The sequence below is a fragment of the Hevea brasiliensis genome, chromosome 6, assembly GCF_030052815.1.
Source record: "Hevea brasiliensis isolate MT/VB/25A 57/8 chromosome 6, ASM3005281v1, whole genome shotgun sequence".
NCBI classification, from domain to species: domain Eukaryota; kingdom Viridiplantae; phylum Streptophyta; class Magnoliopsida; order Malpighiales; family Euphorbiaceae; genus Hevea; species Hevea brasiliensis.
In genome coordinates, this window is record NC_079498.1 from 96726274 (window position 1) to 96747014 (window position 20741).

The 20741-nt window shown below is 32.3% G+C and overlaps 3 protein-coding genes across 4 annotated transcripts; all 3 read left to right on the forward strand.

Annotated features, from left to right (window-relative positions):
- Nucleotides 1-428: 428 nt before the first annotated feature.
- On the forward strand, nt 429-2926 carry LOC131180996 (probable inactive shikimate kinase like 1, chloroplastic). 2 transcript variants are annotated; one of them, XR_009149634.1, is made up of 11 exons: nt 429-678; nt 784-824; nt 927-981; nt 1105-1177; nt 1264-1351; nt 1612-1694; nt 1822-1945; nt 2094-2172; nt 2253-2317; nt 2402-2578; nt 2834-2926. XR_009149634.1 is itself a non-coding variant. In XM_058149306.1 (10 exons), exons 1-10 carry the CDS (start codon nt 450-452, stop codon nt 2468-2470), a joined length of 906 nt encoding a protein of 301 aa, XP_058005289.1. In that variant the 5' UTR covers nt 429-449; the 3' UTR covers nt 2471-2926. The 2 variants fall into 2 exon arrangements, 1 of the variants encoding a protein (XP_058005289.1); XM_058149306.1 differs by having other exon boundaries at nt 2402-2926.
- Nucleotides 2927-6655: 3729 nt separating this feature from the next.
- On the forward strand, nt 6656-15826 carry LOC131180848 (uncharacterized). The gene is made up of 6 exons (XM_058148679.1): nt 6656-7344; nt 7597-8061; nt 8150-8398; nt 8970-9050; nt 14073-14669; nt 15549-15826. Exons 1-6 carry the CDS (start codon nt 6772-6774, stop codon nt 15603-15605), a joined length of 2022 nt encoding a protein of 673 aa, XP_058004662.1. The 5' UTR covers nt 6656-6771; the 3' UTR covers nt 15606-15826.
- A 2543-nt stretch (nt 15827-18369) lies between these two features.
- Nucleotides 18370-20296, forward strand: LOC110662353 (zinc finger protein KNUCKLES-like). The gene is made up of 2 exons (XM_058149308.1): nt 18370-18377; nt 19785-20296. Exons 1-2 carry the CDS (start codon nt 18370-18372, stop codon nt 20215-20217), a joined length of 441 nt encoding a protein of 146 aa, XP_058005291.1. The 3' UTR covers nt 20218-20296.
- Nucleotides 20297-20741: the final 445 nt, after the last annotated feature.

A 20741-nucleotide genomic window follows, 5' to 3' on the forward strand; every position in this document is an offset into this window, starting at 1 on the left:
TGTTGGAATTCTATATATTAGGGTCTAAAAAAGATTAAATAAGTCACTCTACTTTCAGTCAATTTTGGGTTGAATAAGTACAATTTTTTTTTTGTCTAAATAGATTATTTTTAGAAAAAAATATTATTTTTTATTTTTTTAATAATAAAATATTAAAATTAATAATTTTAATATTAAATATTTTTCATTTATCAAATTTTTTCTAATTTTTTTAATTTTTTTTAAAAATAATAAAGTAAAAATTTTCACATAAAATTTAACTTTGAACTTATATGATTACCAATTAAAAATATATTTATATATTTATTTTAATGAGAGTCAGACATCTAAAAGTCATATGGAAGGGCTAAGCCCATTTTCGAAAAAAGCCCAAATTCTATCTAAATGGGCTACAGAGTATGAAAATATCATTCCTTACAGAAGTCAGGAACTGGGCAACTAACCCGTCGATGGAGATAACGGCACCACTAATACCGACGATTTGCTCATCCGTCTTTCCAAACCCCCAATTTTCCAGTCGTTTGCTTCACATTCATGCCCGGTCCTCTCGCTCACTGAATACTATTGTCAAACACAAGCTTCGGTTTCAGAGACCTTCAGTTTTCACTGCCTCCCGCACTTCATTCCCCAAATCTCTCGCCACTACTTGCTCGCTTCCTAATGAAGCTACTACTTCCGGTGAGTTCTTTACACCCACTTGAAACACTTTGAACTTCCTTCCGTTTCATGCTCTGTTTTCTCTGAATTGGATTTTATACTTGTAATTGTGCCTTTTGTGTTCAGTTTCGAAGGTTGCTGTTGATGAACCTTCTCTAACTGTGAAGGTGAGATAAAGAAGAATAGAAGATGTAATGTTCGAGTTTAGTGTTTTATCTATTTGGATAGAATTGAAAGGGTTTGTGTTAACTGTTTCAATTTTAATTCAGAAAAAAGCAGCAGATATCTCATCAGACCTTAAAGGCACTTCAATTTTTCTTGTCGGTAAGCACTAGATTATAGTTTCCTGACACGCACTGATCAATGCTTTTGGAGACTGCAGTTACGAGTTGCGATATTTGTTTATGTATTAATTGTGGGTTCCCTACATTTTTTTTCGTGTGAAAGGAATGAAAAGTTCTATGAAAACCAGTTTGGGCAAACTTCTAGCGGATGCATTACGATATTATTATTTTGACAGGTATAGATGTGTGTTGTGAAATATAGCTTGGAAAGGTTGCAGAGCTATGGATAGTGCAATTTTACTCATTAAGTCATTTGCTTCAGTGATAGTTTGGTAGAGGAAGCCGCTGGTGGTGCATCCGCTGCCAAATCTTTTAGGGAGACTGATGAGAAGGGATTTCGTGAATCTGAGGTGAAATTTTTTCAGAACCATTTGGGTTTCCTTTTGTTTGGTTTTTGGATTCCAGTTTGGTTTTTAATTATTGAAAATGAGAACAGAAGTTCTGTTTTGAGGGGCATTACTTAGAAATGAGTGGATTGAAGCCTACCTGAGGTCAACAGAGGCCTCAGTCCTCAGGGGTAGAATTTTTCGGCACATATGTTATGCGAACTGTGTTACTTAAGGATTTAGATAATCAGTTACCTTATTTTGAAGTTGCATTTTTGTTACAGACAGAAGTATTGAAGCAGTTATCGTCTATGGGTCGTCTGGTGGTATGTGCAGGAGATGGTGCGGTCCAGAGTTCCACTAACCTGTATGAACTTGAACATAGATTGCACTAGCGAGAAAATTCACTGCCTCTATTCCACATGAATAGTATTTGTAGCTATTATGTTTTTTTCCCATTTGTTTTAGTCCTGGCTTCCTTCTAATCATTATAGGGCACTTCTGAGACATGGAATTTCACTATGGGTTGATGTACCTTTGGACATGGTAGCTAGGGAGATGAGTGAAGACAATAGTCAACTTCCTGCATCAGAAATGGTTTCTGGAGATCATTTAGAGGTTTTCCTTTTCACTCTCAAATTGTTAATCTACCTGCCTGATCGGAAAATGTGCTTAGGGAACTGTTCATTATTGCCAAGTAACTTGTTTTGCAATCCTCAGCCTTTCTGATTTATAACTGATTACTAATGTGATGGACGATAACCAGGTACTAACTCAGTTAGTGGCTACATATGAAGAAATGAGAGGAGGATATGCTACAGCTGATGCTACAATTTCCCTGCAAAGTATGTCCCCATGATTTATCAAGCTTGTTGCAGTTTTCTTATGTTTTATATTAATTTGTAATCATTTCTTGTTTAAGCAGAAGTAGCTTCTATGTTGGGCTATGATGAGTTGTATTCAGTAACCACAGAGGATATGACATTGGAGGTAAAGAAATCTCGCTGTTCCTAGTTAAACTAGTCTGGTAGACTAACAATAATTGGCGGTCTCTTCTCTATTTTACATTTTCAGGTTCTTAAGGAAATAGAGAAACTGACAAGAGTAAAGAAGATGATGGAAGAAGCAGCCAGACCCTTTTAGTAAACCACAGCCATGTTCTTATGCTTGCATCAAATTTTCAGATGTTACCTCACCGAACTTTTCTGAAACTGTTGCTCATGTCATGAGCTGAGCTTGTTTCTATCTTGGGTATGCTTCTATTTTTCTATAGCCATGTATCGTGGTAGTTGTTTCTACTCTACTGAAAGGATGGAATATGATCTTAGATGATCTGAATAGAAAACTAGCCCCCTTGATCATCTCCTTTTGTTGGAAATGCCATTCACTTGTTATGGCGCACATGATAATCTGCGAGTCATAGCATCGGCAGCTATAAGTGTTCATTTCATTGGCTACTGTACACTGAATTGAACCTAACCTGGACCTTTTCCTAATTACACGCAGATTTTCCATTGGAAAAGAGATTGTTGGGTTCCTGTCAAGGGCTCTACCCTTGTTTCCTCTTTGAACCTTCAAGGTGTAAGAACATTGAATTAATATCATATTGGTCTCCGCTGAGGATAACTTATTCAAATGAAACATTGCCATGGAGATAAGAGTTAGATTCATCATGTGATATTTTTATATTAGCACAACTCAAAATCATATTCAGAGGTTTATACTGTCTTATCCATTAGCATTAGCAGCCTTATCTCCTCTTTCACACGTGGCGTATCTGTTTATAATTCTATATGTGTATGGGAGGGGAGAGGAGGTTTGTTTGGCACATGCCTGGGATTTTGTCTGCCTGGTTAGCTCACTGCTTGCTGCCATTTGATCCCCTCATAGGCCTTGTCATGTGACTCCACGAGACATCATGTGCCTAAATTTTCAACCCAATCCGTAACCTGTAGCCATCCAAGTTTTACCAAAAATCTTAAATTAGAAATTCTAGTGCATTTGGAGCTTGGAAAGAAGCAAAACCATGTGGATAGGCAAAGGGGTTGTGATAAGAGTTGGGAATTTGAAGATGCGAAAAGGAAAGGAAGAGCTGCTGATTTCTTTTATTGATAACCAAAAGATAATTTCCAAACACTCAAGACACAAAATAATTCACTGGGTAAGAGCAGAACAACTCAAAAGACTAAAAGAACAGGAAAACAAATAACGCCACCGTGCAATATGCCTGATAATACTTATTAATTTCCAAAGATATCCCCTTAATTCCCTTTCTACTCTATTTATAGGCTATCTTGGCTGTCCATATCTCCAGAAGACATCTCATCCTTATCTTCCTCTTAACAAACTGGAGCTGATCTTTGTTAACAAACTGATTTGTATGCAATAAGTTATCCTCAACTACATTTTGTATTGTAATTTGGGGCTTGTTAAACAGTGCAAAGCAGCCTGGTAGCTTCTGAGTTTGATTATGATTAATGCTCTGTTACTGTTTAAACACCATCATTTCTTTATTTCTCTGTACCCATAACAAAATAAAATAAACCCTTCACGGCACTGTAAAATACCCAGAATTTAATCTTACTTTTCCCCACCCAAATAATGGTAGAATAATAAAATTCAATTTTGACAAATAAATAAAAAATCTAATTATGGTGGGTATGATTGTACATTTGGAGGAGCTCAAAAGCCATTTAATCCAATTGTTGACTAAGGGAAGATATGACTTGCAGCTACTTTTGTTTGTTGTCTGAATGGGTCTCCCTTTCACCTTTTATTTATATATAAAAAAAATAATAATGAAAATGGTAATAAATGTAAAATATGATCAGCAGTAGATTAGATTTGGACCACTTAAAAATTCAACTAGAATAATATACTTTTTTTAAAAAATAAAATTTTATTAAAAGTAAAACAAAAAAAAAAAGACTTAAACATATTAAGTCCATTCTATACCAAGGCTAACAAATCTTTCAAATACACCCAAGATTATAATAATAAAATTAAAAACTAAAAAGGATGTATTTGATTATGAAATTGCTATCCCATATATATTTTCTTTTTTTTTTTTTAATTTTTGTGGAGGGTATTTAATTTGATTTTTACATATGATATTGAATTTACTTTTATAATTAGATTAGAGTTTTCTATTAAAATGTGATGTAATTTTAAAATAAAAATTTAAGAGTACATAGTTTAATTGTAAAGGATTAGGTCAACTTAATGATAAGAGAAAAAGAAATGAATAATTGTCAACCATGGAATTAATCCAATTGCTAATGGTTGTTGCTTCTTTTTGCATAATTTATTAATTTTTATGCAATTACATTTTTTAAAATATTATAAAAATAATAAAATTATTAAAATATTAATATTACTTAAATAATTATGATATTTAAAATTTTAAATATGTAGACAAAATTAAATTTATTTTCTCTCACTAATAGTTTTTTTATTATTATACTTTATATAGCAGTCATTATTATTAAAAGGATTTACCTGAATATTATTTTTTTATTCAAGTGTGAAAATTATGTTTTTAAAATAAAAAAGATGAAATTTAAAATAATATAAATAAAAGCAAACTATATTTATATTGCTAATAAATTTTTAAGATTAATAAAAAAAATTATCTTCAAAATTTAATTATTAATCAATCAATATTTAAAATAATACTTTATTATTTACGCAATCATTATATATATATATATATATATATATATATATATAGGGATAGAAAAAAAAAGAAAGGAAAATTAAAAATTAAAGATAGTTTACAAATTACAGCCAAGAAAATAACAAAAAGGTACCACCAAAAAATAGGTGGGCGATGAGGCTGGTATCGTGGGATTATAAACAGAGAGCAATGGACTTGGACACGGCGTTCTCCTCCCATACTTCTAGAATTTCACACTCACCTTCTTATCTTTCTTCTCCATCTTCCTTTCTAAGCAGACCCAGAAAGAAAAAGCGGAAAAAAATATAATCTTTCTTTGAAGAACCTTGTTCTTTCTCTTGCTTTGTCAAAGATTTGAGTATATAATTCTTATGTGGTAATTGTATGATCTGAGAATTGATTGAAATTCATGGCAGATCACCATTGAAATGTCTTATCTACAGGATTCCTTGATCACGTGCTTTATTGGTGCGTCCATTGATCAGATTATAATAATTTTTTCACATAATTTGTTTGTTTATTTATACATTTATTTATTTGATAATTTGCGTAGAAGATCAAGCTGTGATTGCGTTTTGCTAAGATAATATATTTTGGGTTTAGCTTAAAAAATTGCTTATGGTGGATGGTTGATGACTCATTGAGTTGGGACGGGAGGGGGAGGGTTGTGGTGAATGTGTGCCTTACAAACAAAACCTTTAGAGCTGTGTATGCTTTTTGTTCCTTTTTTTTTTTTTTTAATTGGTTGAAGGAATCGGATTTGTGTGCTTTTCATTCTCTTTGCTTTGTTGACTCTGCTTGCTGTTTGAAATCATTTCTGGGTATTGGAAATTTTGGTTCGTAATGGTAGACCGGAGTTTGCTTTGATTTTGAGGTACTTATGCTATGCTATTTCTGAGTAAGCTTTTTTGGATAAGTGTTCGATTGAGCGGTGAGAGTTTTTGATCGCCTTTGATGCTTTTGTCATATTGGGTTCTGTATTCATGTTCAGTTCAGCTGTATATACTTGCAGTTTGGATTAAATCATTTGTAGCTTATGATGATTCATGTTAATCAATGAAAATTCTTTTTGTGGTTGTGCCACAAGATTGAGAATTAATGTAGTCCGGTTGAGTCAAATCTCAATTCAATGAAATGGAAGTATTGATAAAGGGGGAAAAATTAATGCTCTCCAATTTTGCTTTTTCATGATTTTATAGCTAAATTTTCTTTTCTTTTCTTTTTTATTTTGAATTTTGTCAGGTAGTTGCATCCGTTCTGTTAGGAACAATGAATTCTAGGTGCTTCATTGTTTGCTGGTTTGGAGGTCAGAAAATCTGTGCTACACGTTTTTGTTGGGTAATTAGTATGTGTTCGGCTTTCTCTGTGCAATCTCATAAAGGAGTTATGGATCAAAAGTGGATGCCCTTGGTGGATACATAGTACTGGCTTTTCTGTGGATACGAAATTGCTTTTGTGGGATTTGTTTACATTCTGATTTTAGCTGCAATGGTAGACTTAGTTGGTTTGTAGAACCAGTTGGTTTTCACTTAAATTCATTCACATTGATAGGTTAGGAAAGCATTAATACTGCTTTCGTTAGATGATATAGAACAGATGAACTTCTGTTAGGAAAATTGAGCAGGAAATATTGAATTCTATGGAATTGAAATATTGAATTCTATGGAATTGAAAGTTGAATAGGTTCACTTAGAATGAAAAAAAAAAAGGACAGATAAATTATTCAGCTCAAGAGGGTAAAAGATATTTGAGACTACAAATTTGAGCCATGGGCTTGCCACAAGTTTCCTCTGCTGATGATACTAATGAAGATCCTGCAGCACTGTTGGGTTCATTTTTCCAAAGCCCACCACGATTTGCTGGTGTGAGCACCTGTGATTTGGATGGATTGCATGGAGGAAATATAAGCCAAACAGTAGGGGATACTCTGAGTTCTTCTTTGGGAGATTTTCAGAGCAAAACTGCTTTGGAGCGTTCAAAATTTCCAGAGAATTCCTTGAGATTTGGAGGGGAAATTGATGCTACTTCCCATGTTAATGGAATGATAACTGGTTCTGCAGATAAAATTGGACGAATAACTCCTAAAAGTGGAAGGAATATCCAAGACCCTGCTTCTAGGATCATTGGTTTTGAATCACGGGGAGCAAGTTCTTTAAATAATGGATTTGAGGGATTTTCTGCTGATCATCCAAATTCTTCCTCTGTGACTAGCCTCACAGTGAATGAAGGTGAGCTGGCTGGGCCACTTGTTAGGAAAAGGTTATTGTCACCTCTAAACAGCATGCTTTCTGCAGAACAATTTGATGGGGATAATCTAGATATTGGCTGCCATGCTTCTCAGGTGAGTTCCTTTTCTCTGACCAATAATTTAAATGTTTCTGCACCACTCGACTATAAGAAAGCAAATATTGATAGCAAAATTAATTTCACCACATCATCCTGGTCCTTATCTAGTTGCTTGGATAAAAGAGATATGCTATATGACAATAGCACAACAGCATCCGTTTTACTTGCTGATTGTCCTCTACTAAAAAACAGGGGGCTGCATTCTAACAGTACCTTTCTATACTCTTCTGCACTTGATCATTTCCAGGAATCACATGAAGGACGATACCAAAATAGGGCAATATCCTTATCCTCCGGAAAGACCATTTCACCTCTATCATTGTCTCCTCTAGGTCCTAAATTCTCTGAAAGAATAAAAACTCCAGAAGGATGCAAGAATGTTAAGAACCGCAAAGAGGATTGCTGTTCAAATTTGGAGAATATAGAACAGTCACTTGACAAACATAACCCAGACATTGTCTTTGCTCCAGAAGAAGCTGATTTCAGAATAACAAGCAGATCATTTGAAGATATTGATCTCTTCCACAAAGAGTTTTGTCTGTCTTCCCTTGAAGGTGCTACTGACAGCTGCTCTTTGTTTCGCGAGCTGGCTCCTTCCCAGAGTGCAAGGTTCATTAGAAGCTTGAGTAGCCTTCCTGTTCGTAGGTCCTTGGTTGGTTCATTTGAGGAATCGTTACTGTCTGGACGGTTCATTTCTGGAAAATTCACCCAGGTTAATAGTAATGTGATGTTCATTGATGCTGCTGTTTGATTCTTATTTCATTAGTACTTACTCATTTTTGTTGGTGTTGTATTTGTAGAGAATAGATGGTTTCCTAGCTGTGTTAAGCATTACAGGAGGGAACTTTTCACCGCAATCACAGAAGCTTCCTTTTTCAGTGACCAGTGTTGATGGAGATTGTCATTTGCTATATTATGCATCCATAGATCTTTTTGGAAATTCATCAAACAAGCATAGAGGCCAAAAATTGAAAAGAGGCCTGAGTAATGATGATTCACAAGCTGTCAGGAGCCGCTTTCGTATTCCTATGAAAGGGCGTGTTCAGCTGGTAATTTGCTTTTCTGTACTATTAATTGGTGGTTATGCCTTCCTATGGCATAATACATTGAGCTCTTTTTTTTCTCAACTTTTTGAGATTTTATATATATATATATTTGTGCATCCAGCTGTGGTTGCATTTTCTTTTACAGCATGTTTTGGTGGCCTTCCATTTTTGCTCTTTGACTTGTGGCGGGACCTTTAGATCACCTTTGTCATGTACATTGGCAGGGATCTTGGTTGGTCATGTTGATTGGAATGGCCTGCATTCATTGCATTCTTTTGGAGTTATCCATTCTAGTGGCCTGTTACCTATATTGGCAGTTAGGAAAATGGATATAGTTTTCCTACAATTTTGTGTTTGATACACTAGTTTGCCCATTATTCAACATGTCAGTACTATGTTTACAAGTTGTCATGGGAGTTACTGGCATGTGGTTCAATCATTGTTTTTACTTCCTTTAATACTACTTAATTTATTGGTTTTTGGAACTGAATATATTTTATAGGCTGAAGTTATAACTTGTAGGTAATTGATGGAAGAATTGGCTTTTATCATCAAAATGGTTTGCTCTCTGCAGGTCCTCAGCAATCCAGAGAAGACCCCTCTCCACACCTTTCTTTGCAACTATGATTTGAGTGACATGCCTGCTGGTACCAAAGTAAGATGGAGCAATAGTTAGTTGCGTTGACTTCTTTTTTTTTTCAACATTTGGATGGTGATTGAACTTTATTGGACATTTATTTTCCACTTGAAGTAGATATGCAATGGGAGCTGGCATTGAGTTCATTGAGGTTCCAATATTAGCACCCCTCTTACATATGTAGGTAATTTTTTGAATTGAATTATAGGGAGCTTTCTCACTAATCAAAATAAAACTTAAACAATCTTTTCAAGGTAATGAACTTTTGCTTAGACGTACGTAGTAAAGTTGAACTTAGCAGTACGATCAATCTCCTTTTTGACCTTTAAATGGAATGTGTTATTTTTGGTAGTCACATGTTCAAATTTGATCTTCTGCCTTCCCCTAGTTATACCAAGTAATTTTACAAACTTAAAGCCCTGTTCACTTGCAGGAAACTGAGGTTGTTATTTGAAAAAAGTTTTTGAAGAAAACTGAAAAATAGAGTTTTGTATTCATATGTAGTTAGAAAAGTACTTGGAGAGTCTAGAGGACATGGATCACCCTTAAAAAAGAGATAGTGGTGGAATGAGGAAGTACAAAAGGCAGTGAAGAGAAAGAGAGAATGGTATAAGAAATTACCTAAGTATAATAATAATAAGGCATATGAACAGTACAAGATAGCAAAAAAGGAGGCAAAAAAGGCAGTTAGTCAAGCAAGAGCACAGGCCTTTGAAAAGTTATATGAGAAATCTGGAATAAAAGAAGAGAAGAAAGATATTTATATATTAGCAAGGAGGAGAGAAAATAAATGTCAAGATCTCAATCAAGTTAGGTGCATTAAGGACAAAGGAGGAAAAGTGTTGGTGAAAGATGAGAACATTAAAGAAAGATGGAGAAATTATTTTGATGATCTCTTTAATAATAATCAAAATGGTAATAGCGTAAATATAAACTACAGAGCAATAGAAAATAATGTGAATTATACTAGAAGGATTAGATTTTCAAAAATAAAGGAAGCACTTAAGAGAATGAAAGTAGGTAAAGCCTTTGGATCCGATGGAATACCAATTGAAGTGTGGAAGTGTTTGGGAGATATGGGAGTGGCATGATTAACTAAATTGTTTAATAAAATTCTAAACTCAAAGAAAATGCCTGATAAATGGAGGAAGAGTATTTTAGTACATATTTTTAAAAATAAGGGAGACAAACAGAGTTGCTCAAACTATAGGGGAATTAAACTTATGAGCCATACTATGAAGTTGTGGGAGAGAGTTGTGGAACATCGACTACGTCATAACACTTCTATCTCTCCCAATCAATTTGGCTTCATGCCCGGTCGTTCAACTATGGAAGCGATCTTTTTCATTAGAAGTTTGGTGGAGAAATATAGAGATATGAAGAAAGATCTACGTATGGTTTTTATAGATTTGGAGAAGACTTATGATAGTGTTTCAAGAGATGTCTTATGGAGAGTGTTAGAACAAAAGAGAGTATCTATTAGGTACATACAAGTGTTGAAAGATATGTATGAAGGAGCAACTACTATTGTGCGCACAGTGGGAGGGGATACAAAAGATTTTCCTATCTCAGTTGGATTACACTAAGGTTCAGCTCTAAGCACTTACCTTTTTACATTAGTTCTAGATGAATTGATGAAATATATACAAGAGAGTATCCCTTGGTGCATGATGTTTGCGGATGATATAGTTCTCATAGATGAGACACGAGAAGGAGTCATGAAAAACTAAAGTTTTAGAGAAGTACTCTAGAGTCAAAAGGCTTTAAGTTAAGTAGAACGAAGACAGAATACATGCATTGCAAGTTCAGTGAAGGCCGAACTGGTGATAGGGAAGGAGTTAGTTTGGATGGAATGGTACTACCCTAAAGTAATCACTTTAGATATCTTGGCTCAATCCTTCAAGTAGATGAGGGATGTGAGAAGGATATTAGCCATAGGATTAAAGCCGGATGGTTGAAGTGGAGATTTGCCACGAGAGTTTTATGTGATCGCAAGATTCTCAATAAATTGAAAGGATAATTTTACCGTATAGCCATATGACAGGCCATGTTATATCATAGTAAGTGTTGGGCAATGAAGGAGTCATATATATCTAAGATAAGAGTTGCGGAGATGAGAATGTTAAGGTGGATAAGTAGCCATACTAGACTAGATAAAGTCCGTAATGAGAGTATTAGAGAAAATGTAGGAGTGGTGTCAATTGAGGATGAGTTGAGAAAATTGAGATTGAGGTGGTTTGATCATGTGAAGCGTAGACATACAGAGGCTCCAAGTAGATAAGTAGAGCACATTGGGTTAGAGGATAAAAAGAAAAGAAGGGGTAGACCTAAACTGACTTAGAAAAGAATAGTACAACATGGCCTAAAAAGTATTACACATTTTCGAAGATTTAACCCAAAATCGTTTAGAGTGGAGAAAGAAAATTCATATAGCCGATCCCAAATTTTTGGGATAAAGGCTTAGTTTAGTTTAGTTGAGTTGAGTTTATGTCCCAGTTTTTCTAATGGAAACTAAAAAAAACTAGCTTTTTAGTTTTCCAAAATTTAATGAAGATCTGAAAAAATGGGAAAAACAGCAGAAGACAATTCCACTATTTTCCTTTCTAATAAAAGTCCAATTCTTCAAATGAAAACAATGACTTTTCTATCATCAAAATTATACTATACTTTTACATAACTAAAATTGAATAAGTAGGAAACTAACTTTTACTATTAATCATATTATTATAAAATAAATGAATAACTCATTAAAAAGAATTTATAAGTAAAATAAGTTTCTAAATATATTTTATAATATTTCTAAAATTTTTTTGAATTGGAAAATTTTTTTTTATTATTGAAAAGTGAATGTGTTTTCCATATTTCCCCTTGTTTTGTATGGAAAATGAAAAACAAAGAATTATCTTTCACAAGTATACAGGTGCTATAAGTTTATGTTTTCATCTAAGCATTCAACATATGTTATCCTAAATTGTTTTTGGTAAATTTAATGTGTAACAAGTTTTGAGTCCAGTACTAGTTTGGAAGCAGTGTTATCAAGGCGAAAGGCGACACTAAGGCGATAGAGTATTCTATGGCCTTAGGCGAGAGGCGAGAGGCGAGGCGAGGCGAGGCGAGGGCCTTTTCGAAGTAAGGCGCTATAACCTTAATTGTTTAAATTATATATATATATATATAATACTTTTAAATAGTTGATAAGTAAAAAAACATATTAAAAAGAAAAAAAATATGATTTACACTATGTTTATATCTAAATTAAATAAGTAATTAACAAGAATAATAAGTAAAAAGTAAAACAGTAAACTAATTAACAACAAATTAACAATGTCCATATAAATTAAACAATTAATTAATAAGAACAAAAAGTAAAATCATAAATTAACAATGCCTATATAAATTAAACAATTAATTAATAAGAACAAAAAGTAAAATCATCAAATTAATAATAAATTAATAATACCATATAAAATAAACAACTAATGTCTAATTAACAAGACAAAAGTAAAATTAATTAATCTAACAACTAATTAACAATAATAAGAAGTAAAAAGTAAACTAATTAACAACAAAGTAATAATGCTCATATAAATTACACAATTACTTACTAAGAACAAAAAGAAAAATAATCAAATAAACAATAAATTAATAATACCCATATAAAATAAACATCTAATATCTAATTAACAAGAAAAAAGTAAAATTAATCAAATTAAAACTAATTAACAATAATAACAAGTAAAAGGTAAACTAATTAATAATAAATTAACAATATCCATATAAATTAAACAATTAATTAATAATAATAAGAAGATAAAAAATTAAATTAACAATAAATTAATAATACCTATATAAAATAAATAATTAATTAATAAATAATGTCTAATTAACAAGGTAAAAAGTAAAACTAATTAAATTAATAAGAATAACAAATAAAAATTAAACTAAATATCAACAAATCAACAATACCCATATTAATTAATCAACTAATTAAATAAAAATACAAATTAAAATAATCAATTTATCAATACCCATAAAATTTAAATAATTAATTGACAAAAATAAAATAATTAAATTAACAAATAAATAAATAATTAATAATAACTAATTAATTAAAAGGAGGAGAAGGAAAAAAAATAATAAAAAGAGACTGCTGAAAGAAGGAGAGGAGAAAAAAAAAGAAAAAAGAAAAAACAAAAAACAGAGCAGCAGAAAAGGGACAAGAAAGCTACGTGAGATCAACAGAGGAGAGCAGCCAGCAGTAGAAGAAAAGTGGAGAGAGAGAGAAAAAAAAAAAGAAAAAAGGGACGTGAGACAGATCGAAGCAGCGGCAAGCAGCGCAGCAGGAAAGAAAAAAAAAAGATCAGAGAGAGAGATCGAACAGAGGTGGAGACTGGAGAGGGAGAAAAAAAAAAAAAAAGAAAGGGACGTAAGAGAGAGAGAGATCGAAGCGGGAGAAGAAGAAGAAGAAGAAGAGAGAGAGAGAGCGCGTACCTGTTGTCGTCGTGAAGACACTTACCGTTGTGGAAGAGGCGCCTCTCGCCTCGCTCGCTCGCCGCCTCGGCCGGCGTTGCCTCCTGCAAATCGAGCCAGTCGTTCCAGTCGAGGCGACAGAGGCCCGCCTCGCCTCACCTGGCGCCTCGCCTGGGCGCCTGGCTCGCCTTTGATAACACTGTTTGGAAGTGGTCATTGGGGCGTGGTTTGGGTTTGGGGGTGGCGGTGGGGTGGAGGGGATGTGGTGTGTTGGGTTGTGGTGTTGTGGTGCATAACATTTGGTAGTATTGCTCCCCTTTTTATGTCAACTTTCACATACATTTTCACTTTATTTTGACTTTGGCCCTTCAAGTCTAGTATTCTATTTCTGCATGTGGTTATGCTGTCTGTTGTCATATTTATTTTAACTGTGAAATTATTTGTACAATGCAATACAAGATATCATTTGCTAAATGCATAAATATCTGTTCTGTGGCATATATGATTGGACTTTATAATTATGCTGTCTAATTAATTTTCTTTTCCTGTTTTCTGTTGAAATCAAAGTAGACATTTTTGCGACAGAAGGTAACTTTAGCCTCTTCTGGAACAACTTCGTCAGAGTTGAACCATGGGCATGTAGGTTTGGACACGAAAATGAAAGACGAGGTGACCTCTGTGTCACAGAACAACCATCCTGTAAATACAGTTGCTTCTATCAGCCAAAATATTGAAGTCAAGAGGATTGAATGCTATGATGTAGATTCAATCGACACACAGAATTGTCCCAAACAATCGTGTTGTGAGGGAAAGGCAAGTGTTGATTCTTTTACACTTGACAATGATGGCAGTAATGGCAATTGCCAGGGAACTAGTAAGGAGTGCACTGGGGTGGATACATGCATTGGAATTGACAGAAGATCAACTCATGGTTGTTCAAAGATCAATGATAATGCCCATGGTGGTGCTCTGCGTTATGCACTCCACCTACGTTTTCTTTGCCCTTCACCAAAAATGTCTTCTAGATCAGTTCAGAGATGTAAATCTGATCCTGCATCTGTTCCATGGAAGACACATTTAGATGCGGAAGGAGAACGCAGGTTCTATTTATACAATGACCTGAGAGTTGTGTTCCCTCAACGACATTCAGATGCTGATGAGGGCAAGGTATGTGATTTTGAGTTAACATGATACATGAGATCTTAGGATTAGGCATATTCTCTATGGTTGTTTCCGTGCTCATCTCTGGTTAAATTTTATATTTTTAGTTGTCAACTGGGAATTTAAATCTCGCACTATTGGAATCATAATGAATTATTGGGCATTTACAGCAATATTCTGATGCTGTTAAGATTTTCTACAATTTTTCTTCTTGAAGTAGTTGAAATAATATTGAACACATTCAACATGTTTCCTCTTGATTTTATATGCTAGTTTAGTAATTTTTGTTGGTCACATGTGAAGTGAGAGATTAAACTCCACCCATTGCGATTATTTAAGGTTTTATGGGGTGTTTGCTGCTAATTTCTTGTAACATCCTTTTCCTCTTCGTTGTCTCCTGATTGAATTCTGGCCCCAATGTGAATTGTTATACACATATAGTCTGTTTTTATTGAGCCAATCCTATCCTGTGATGAGAGGAAAGAAAAATAAAAATAAAAATAAAAGATGGACTCTGCATATCTAATTTTACTGTTTCAAATGAGTGAATAAGTCAATGCCGTAATTTTCTCCATTATATTTTTCTTCTTGTTGAGTTTGTTGCATCAAGAATTAGACTGCTGTTTTGCTTCTTTTGTTGTCTGTATAAAAACATGGCCTAATGGGGCTGGCCTGATGTGCATGCTCCTAATAACAATGGAAACTCTCTTGTGCAAATTCTCTGTAAATGGGGGTGAGTCTTTACCTAGAAGCTAAAGCCTTGCGAACAAGTTATCCATGATCTCTATGCTGAAATATTTACATTGACGAAGTTAAACGAAATTTTCACCTTCTACATTAGCTTGTCTAATAGTTTAATGAGGTTCATTGCTTTCTCTGTGGCAGTTGAATGTGGAATATTATTTCCCAGAAGATCCAAGATATTTCGATATCAGCAACTGAATTGTCTAATTAACCTCAATAGATTGCTGACACTGTACATGCTCACAACATGTTTCTTTTAGTCGTCTCATCTTAAAATAGCTCTAACCCCTCAACTTGTAAATACATCCATTCAATTATATTTGATGGGTTGAAGCTCTACTTGCTCTCTTGATTACCTCTTATATTTCTTTGGAATGATACCCAACTCTGATCATCATTAGCATCTTTGCAAGATCCAACCTATGCTTCCTTGTGGGTTGCAGAAATGGTGCAGCCATGAATTCCGTATTTGGGGGTAAACCTATGCATAGCCATGGCCATGGCCGGTTTTTGCATCGGTGGTTCCCGGCCGGCTGGCTTGACCCTATATTGGACTGTTGAGTCTCAGCCACACACGGTTCCAGTTCTCAATAGTTATGGTTTGGGTCTGATTTAAGTTAGGTGGCAACTTAGTGTTCGGTTTTAATTCAGTCCGGTTTTAATTTCACATAGACCGACCACTCAGATAAGCTATATATGATAAATATCTAACTAATAAAAAATTATCTACATGTATTTTTATGTGAGTCATAATATTAATAGGATTTTAACTATTGTTGTTGATCGGTAGAGTGTATGCATCCGAGTGTAATTAAGAATTATTCATAAAATTATCTTTTATTAACTTAAATTATATTATATTAATATAAGATAATTATTAATTATTAAATTCATTTACGATTTGAATAATAAATAATTTATTTTATTAATATATTAATTTAAATTATTAAATTATTTCTTTTATCTTATTTTCTTTTACTATGTAAAAGAAAATATGATTTTTTTTGTGTGATATAATTTTAATATATTCATATTTATTTTTCTTTAATATAAATAAATCGTTATTTCTTTATAATAAAAATTAAATGTTATTTAAAATGTTAAACAAAAATTTAAATTATTATTTTTTAAAATTACATATTAAAATTTAACTAAATTTATTTTAATAATTATTTATAAAATATATAAAACTACTCATTATAATAAAGCATTACTATTAATTTTATGATTTTTATTTAATAGTATATCAATTAAATTTCAGTGAAAAATAACTGAACGTTAAGTCAGTTGAATTACTTTATAAAAAAATAAAATATATAATTTTAAATAAAATTGATTGCGAATTTTTAAATATAATTACTTTTATAAAAAAAAAATTAAATGATATATATTATTATTTACAGGAATTTTTTTTGTATATGTTTTAATTAAAAAGATAGAAAAAAAATATGTATTTGTGAATGAAAGGAAAAAAAAAAAAATCTAATGGATTAGTGAATAAAAAAAAATATATTATTTTTTTGCATATAGAGATTTTAGCTAGTAATATATATTGAAAAATTAAAATAATAATTGAACTTAATTTTAATTATTTGGTGATTAAGATGTTTATGTATTCTTTTAAAGGGAGAGGAATCAAAGCCCTTTAATTATTTTTTTTTTGTACATTTATAAGAATTTTTACCTTAATTCTAATTTTGCCATCTATTTACTTGTGAATACTCTCAATTGTATTATTTTGTCTCTAAAAATAATATTTAGAGTTGTATTTTTTTACATGTAACCAATTATTTTATCTCTAATTTCTAAATTTCTCGTAGTGAGTTAATATTTTTTTTTTCTAATTATACTAAATTTTTATTCAACTGCAACTATCAAAATCAGTGTCATAAGCTTTTTTTTTCTTAAAAATTTTGTATAAAATTAGAAAATGAGATTCATATATTTTTTTTTCACTATTAAAATATTGAAAAAATTGAATAGAGGCTACCATCAAAATCAAAAGAAGGTAGATATTTCAGAAAGAATATTCATTTTAATTAATTTCTATTGGTTGAAATTATAGTCAAAGGAAAATTGAGTTTCTCTAAGTTTTCTCTTGCTCTTTCGCTTCTTGGATGCCTGGCTTGAAAAACCTTCGCTTGTTATTATTGTTTTTATTTGTAGGGAAAAAAATATAAAGGAATGTAAGGAAATTGATTTGTGGGAAATTGAAAATTAAATGAAATAATTGGTTGAAAAAATAAATAATTGAGGTTTTTAGAGAGTAAGAGTAAATAATGAGTAAATTTTTTTAATTTTTTTTTAGTTGTCATTTACATTATCTGCTGACATATATGTCACTAAGAAAAAAAAAAAGAAAACTTATTTCAATTGATTTTATTAAAAATATAAAATATTTAAAATTTAAATAATATAAATATTTAAATTTTCATTTTAATTAATTTCTTATCTTCTTTTAATAATTTTATTTTAGTAATTATTAATAATAGATTAAAAAAAACAAATTTACCAAAAAAAATAAGATAATAAAAGTTTTCAAGGGAATGCCCATTCATCGTGCCTTTAAAATTTTAACAAATTTTAATTTGTATTTAACATAATTAATTAAAAATTTTAATATTAACAAAATTTTAATATAATTTTAAAAATATAAAATATAAATTTTAAAATATATTATTAAAATAAAATAAAAAATAATTCGCACAATACAACTAATTTTACTTAGTAATTTTATTTGTTTTTATTTTCTCAAAATACTCATTAAATATAATTGTTATAATGAATAAAATGATCATTTTACAATTTATTCTTTTTTAAAAAAGACATAATAAATTAAAGGAACAATGATCATGAGATCATTGCTGCAACAATCATTTGCGGGAGGCCCATCCAATATAATGGTCTAGAGCTCCAATTTAATCGTCCTGATTCCGATCCGTGCTCGATTCTCAACTGTCCAATGGCCGAGTCTACCCATGAATGGTTTAGTAATGGTCCGTAATTAGCAAACTACAAATATATGAAATTTGAGTTGAGTGTTTGAAAAGGAAAGCTAGATCCATTGAGGCCTAGGCCTAACAGGTCCATATGATCAGTGTCACCTAATTAGCGAGGCAATGGCTGCAAGTTGTCCGTACTCTCGATCTCGCTCTGCCTGCCCTCCCTCAAGAAAGAGAGGAGGCAAGTGAGTCTTGCCACTTCTTGTCCTTTCCCCCGATCACCTCCTCCTCCTTTCTGCTCTATATTTTTCAATTTCTTCTTCTTCTTCTTCTTCGTCCCATTAGATTTTGTCTATCTGGCATTGCTTCTTGATGTTGACAACATTAAAATTTAATATATTTTAATCATAATAATAACTAATTATTGTATAAAAATTTCAAATTATTTTTTTTAATATCATCTAAAAAAAAAAAAAAAATTTCCCAGAGAATGATTTAAGGTTCAATCAATGCCCATAGACTTAGTACTAGTATAGACCCAACCAACCTTCATTTCTTTAATGGTTCTGCCTTGGCAAGGTGAAAGTCCTCTTTCTTGACTAGTTAGTTGTGTTGCAGATGAATTTTACAAGGAGGCATTTCCTATGTGAATACATATATATATATATATATATATATATATATAGAGAGAGAGAGAGAGAGAGAGAGAGAGAGAGAGGACGCACACATGTTAGTTAAATCATGTTCCTTGGAGTGAGCTCACTGGAAGCCATAGCCATACCTTCAGCTCTGATCAACAAGGCAACTAGTTTTATTTAAGTACCTACAGTAGCTGCTACTCCACTCCTTAACTTTGACCTACTTGATTAAATTTTCTTTTATATATATGAAAAATTTTCATCTAGACTATGTTGATTGTGGAATTCACAATGGAATTCACAATAATAATAATAAAAATGCATATGTATAATGAGATTTATTATACAAAATGTGAAATCTACGTTAATATATCTTTATTATTAATATGTGAGGATTAGTTCATGTTTTAATTAGATTTCTTTTTAAGATCATAATATAGGGTTAACAATAAAGTGACATATTTTCTTTTTTTATAAATACTTTAAATTTGACATGAATTATATATCATTAATTAAATTGAGAGAATAATTAATGTTTTAATATAATATATAAAAATAAATCACAAATTAAATAAAAAAAACTAAATTTAATATAATATATAAAAATTTACTCCTAATATTTTAAATTTTGGGATATAATTAAATTGAAGTTTTGTCATGTAAGAATAAAGTAGTACTATAATTATCCAATTGTTCGCAACAAAAGGAATAAATTTTGTATCGTTACTATAATGCCACCTGCTTTTATTTCTCACTCTTCCTCTTCCTCTCTGCAAATTGAGGCACAGAAATGGCAGCCCATCTATAAACAATTTTCTGAACCAGCAACAACCCTTGCCAAGAAGGAACACAAACCCACCACCATCTTCCTCTTCTCGCCTCGTCCAGTGCCTTTATTGTCCCCGCAAGTTCTACACATCTCACGCTCTCGGCGGCCACCAGAATGCCCACAAGCGCGAGCTAGCTGCTGCTCATGGGAACATATCTGTGGAACCCATGGGTCATCACTTTCCAACAGAGCCATACGTGGACTCCGGTGCACCATTTCTTGACCAGTACTGGCTGGAATCCATCCAGACTCAACAGTTTGCATCTCCTGCTCAGCCTGTTCCCCTTCCTCAGGATGAGTTTTATGGCTGTTCCACCAATCCTCCCGACAATGATTCTCTCTCCCCAGTAGCTGATCTTAACAATGACCCAGTAAACCTTGATCTTACTCTGCGTTTATAATTTGTTTCTGACTGTTAACTAGAATTTGAAAATCAAAGTTTCTGGGTTGTCTGGTTTTAATATATGATTGATGAGTTGATATTGATTTGTGGCAGATCCTCTCTTTCTTTCTTTCTCTTATCCTACGTTTTTTTGTACGTAGTAATGTGATATATATATATATATATATATATTTTAATTCCATGCCAAAATGCCCTTGTGGTTCTTCTGGTCACCGGTCTAGAATTATTATTTATGGTGGGACTGGTTATGAGTACTGGAACAGAGAGAAGCCATTGGTGTGTGTGTGCTACTCACAATATAGCATTTCGGTTTCTGTTGGAAGATTTTCTTTCTCCACCTGCTAGCTGGAATCAAAAATATATGTTCTTCATTTTATGGTGTTTATATGCCGGAAGAATCAAGTTCAACTTTTATATATAGTGAATATGGTACGCTTTAAATTTATAATTCTCAGCTAAAAACAACGATTATTGTAAATCCTATCACTTTTTGGTACATGACAAAATGCCTGCTTTTTTTAT

What these genes read in the sequence shown, in the direction of transcription:
- LOC131180848 (XM_058148679.1), top strand. Translation starts at nt 6,772, where the DNA reads ATGGGCTTGCCACAAGTTTCCTCTGCTGATGATACTAATGAAGATCCT. An exon ending in TTTCTGGAAAATTCACCCAG is followed by an intron (nt 8,062 to 8,149) that starts GTTAATAGTAAT and finishes TTGTATTTGTAG; the next exon opens with AGAATAGATGGTTTCCTAGC. An exon ending in TGAAAGGGCGTGTTCAGCTG is followed by an intron (nt 8,399 to 8,969) that starts GTAATTTGCTTT and finishes TGCTCTCTGCAG; the next exon opens with GTCCTCAGCAATCCAGAGAA.
- LOC131180996 (XM_058149306.1), top strand. Translation starts at nt 450, where the DNA reads ATGGAGATAACGGCACCACTAATACCGACGATTTGCTCATCCGTCTTT. An exon ending in TAATGAAGCTACTACTTCCG is followed by an intron (nt 679 to 783) that starts GTGAGTTCTTTA and finishes TTTTGTGTTCAG; the next exon opens with TTTCGAAGGTTGCTGTTGAT. An exon ending in TTTCTGGAGATCATTTAGAG is followed by an intron (nt 1,946 to 2,093) that starts GTTTTCCTTTTC and finishes GACGATAACCAG; the next exon opens with GTACTAACTCAGTTAGTGGC.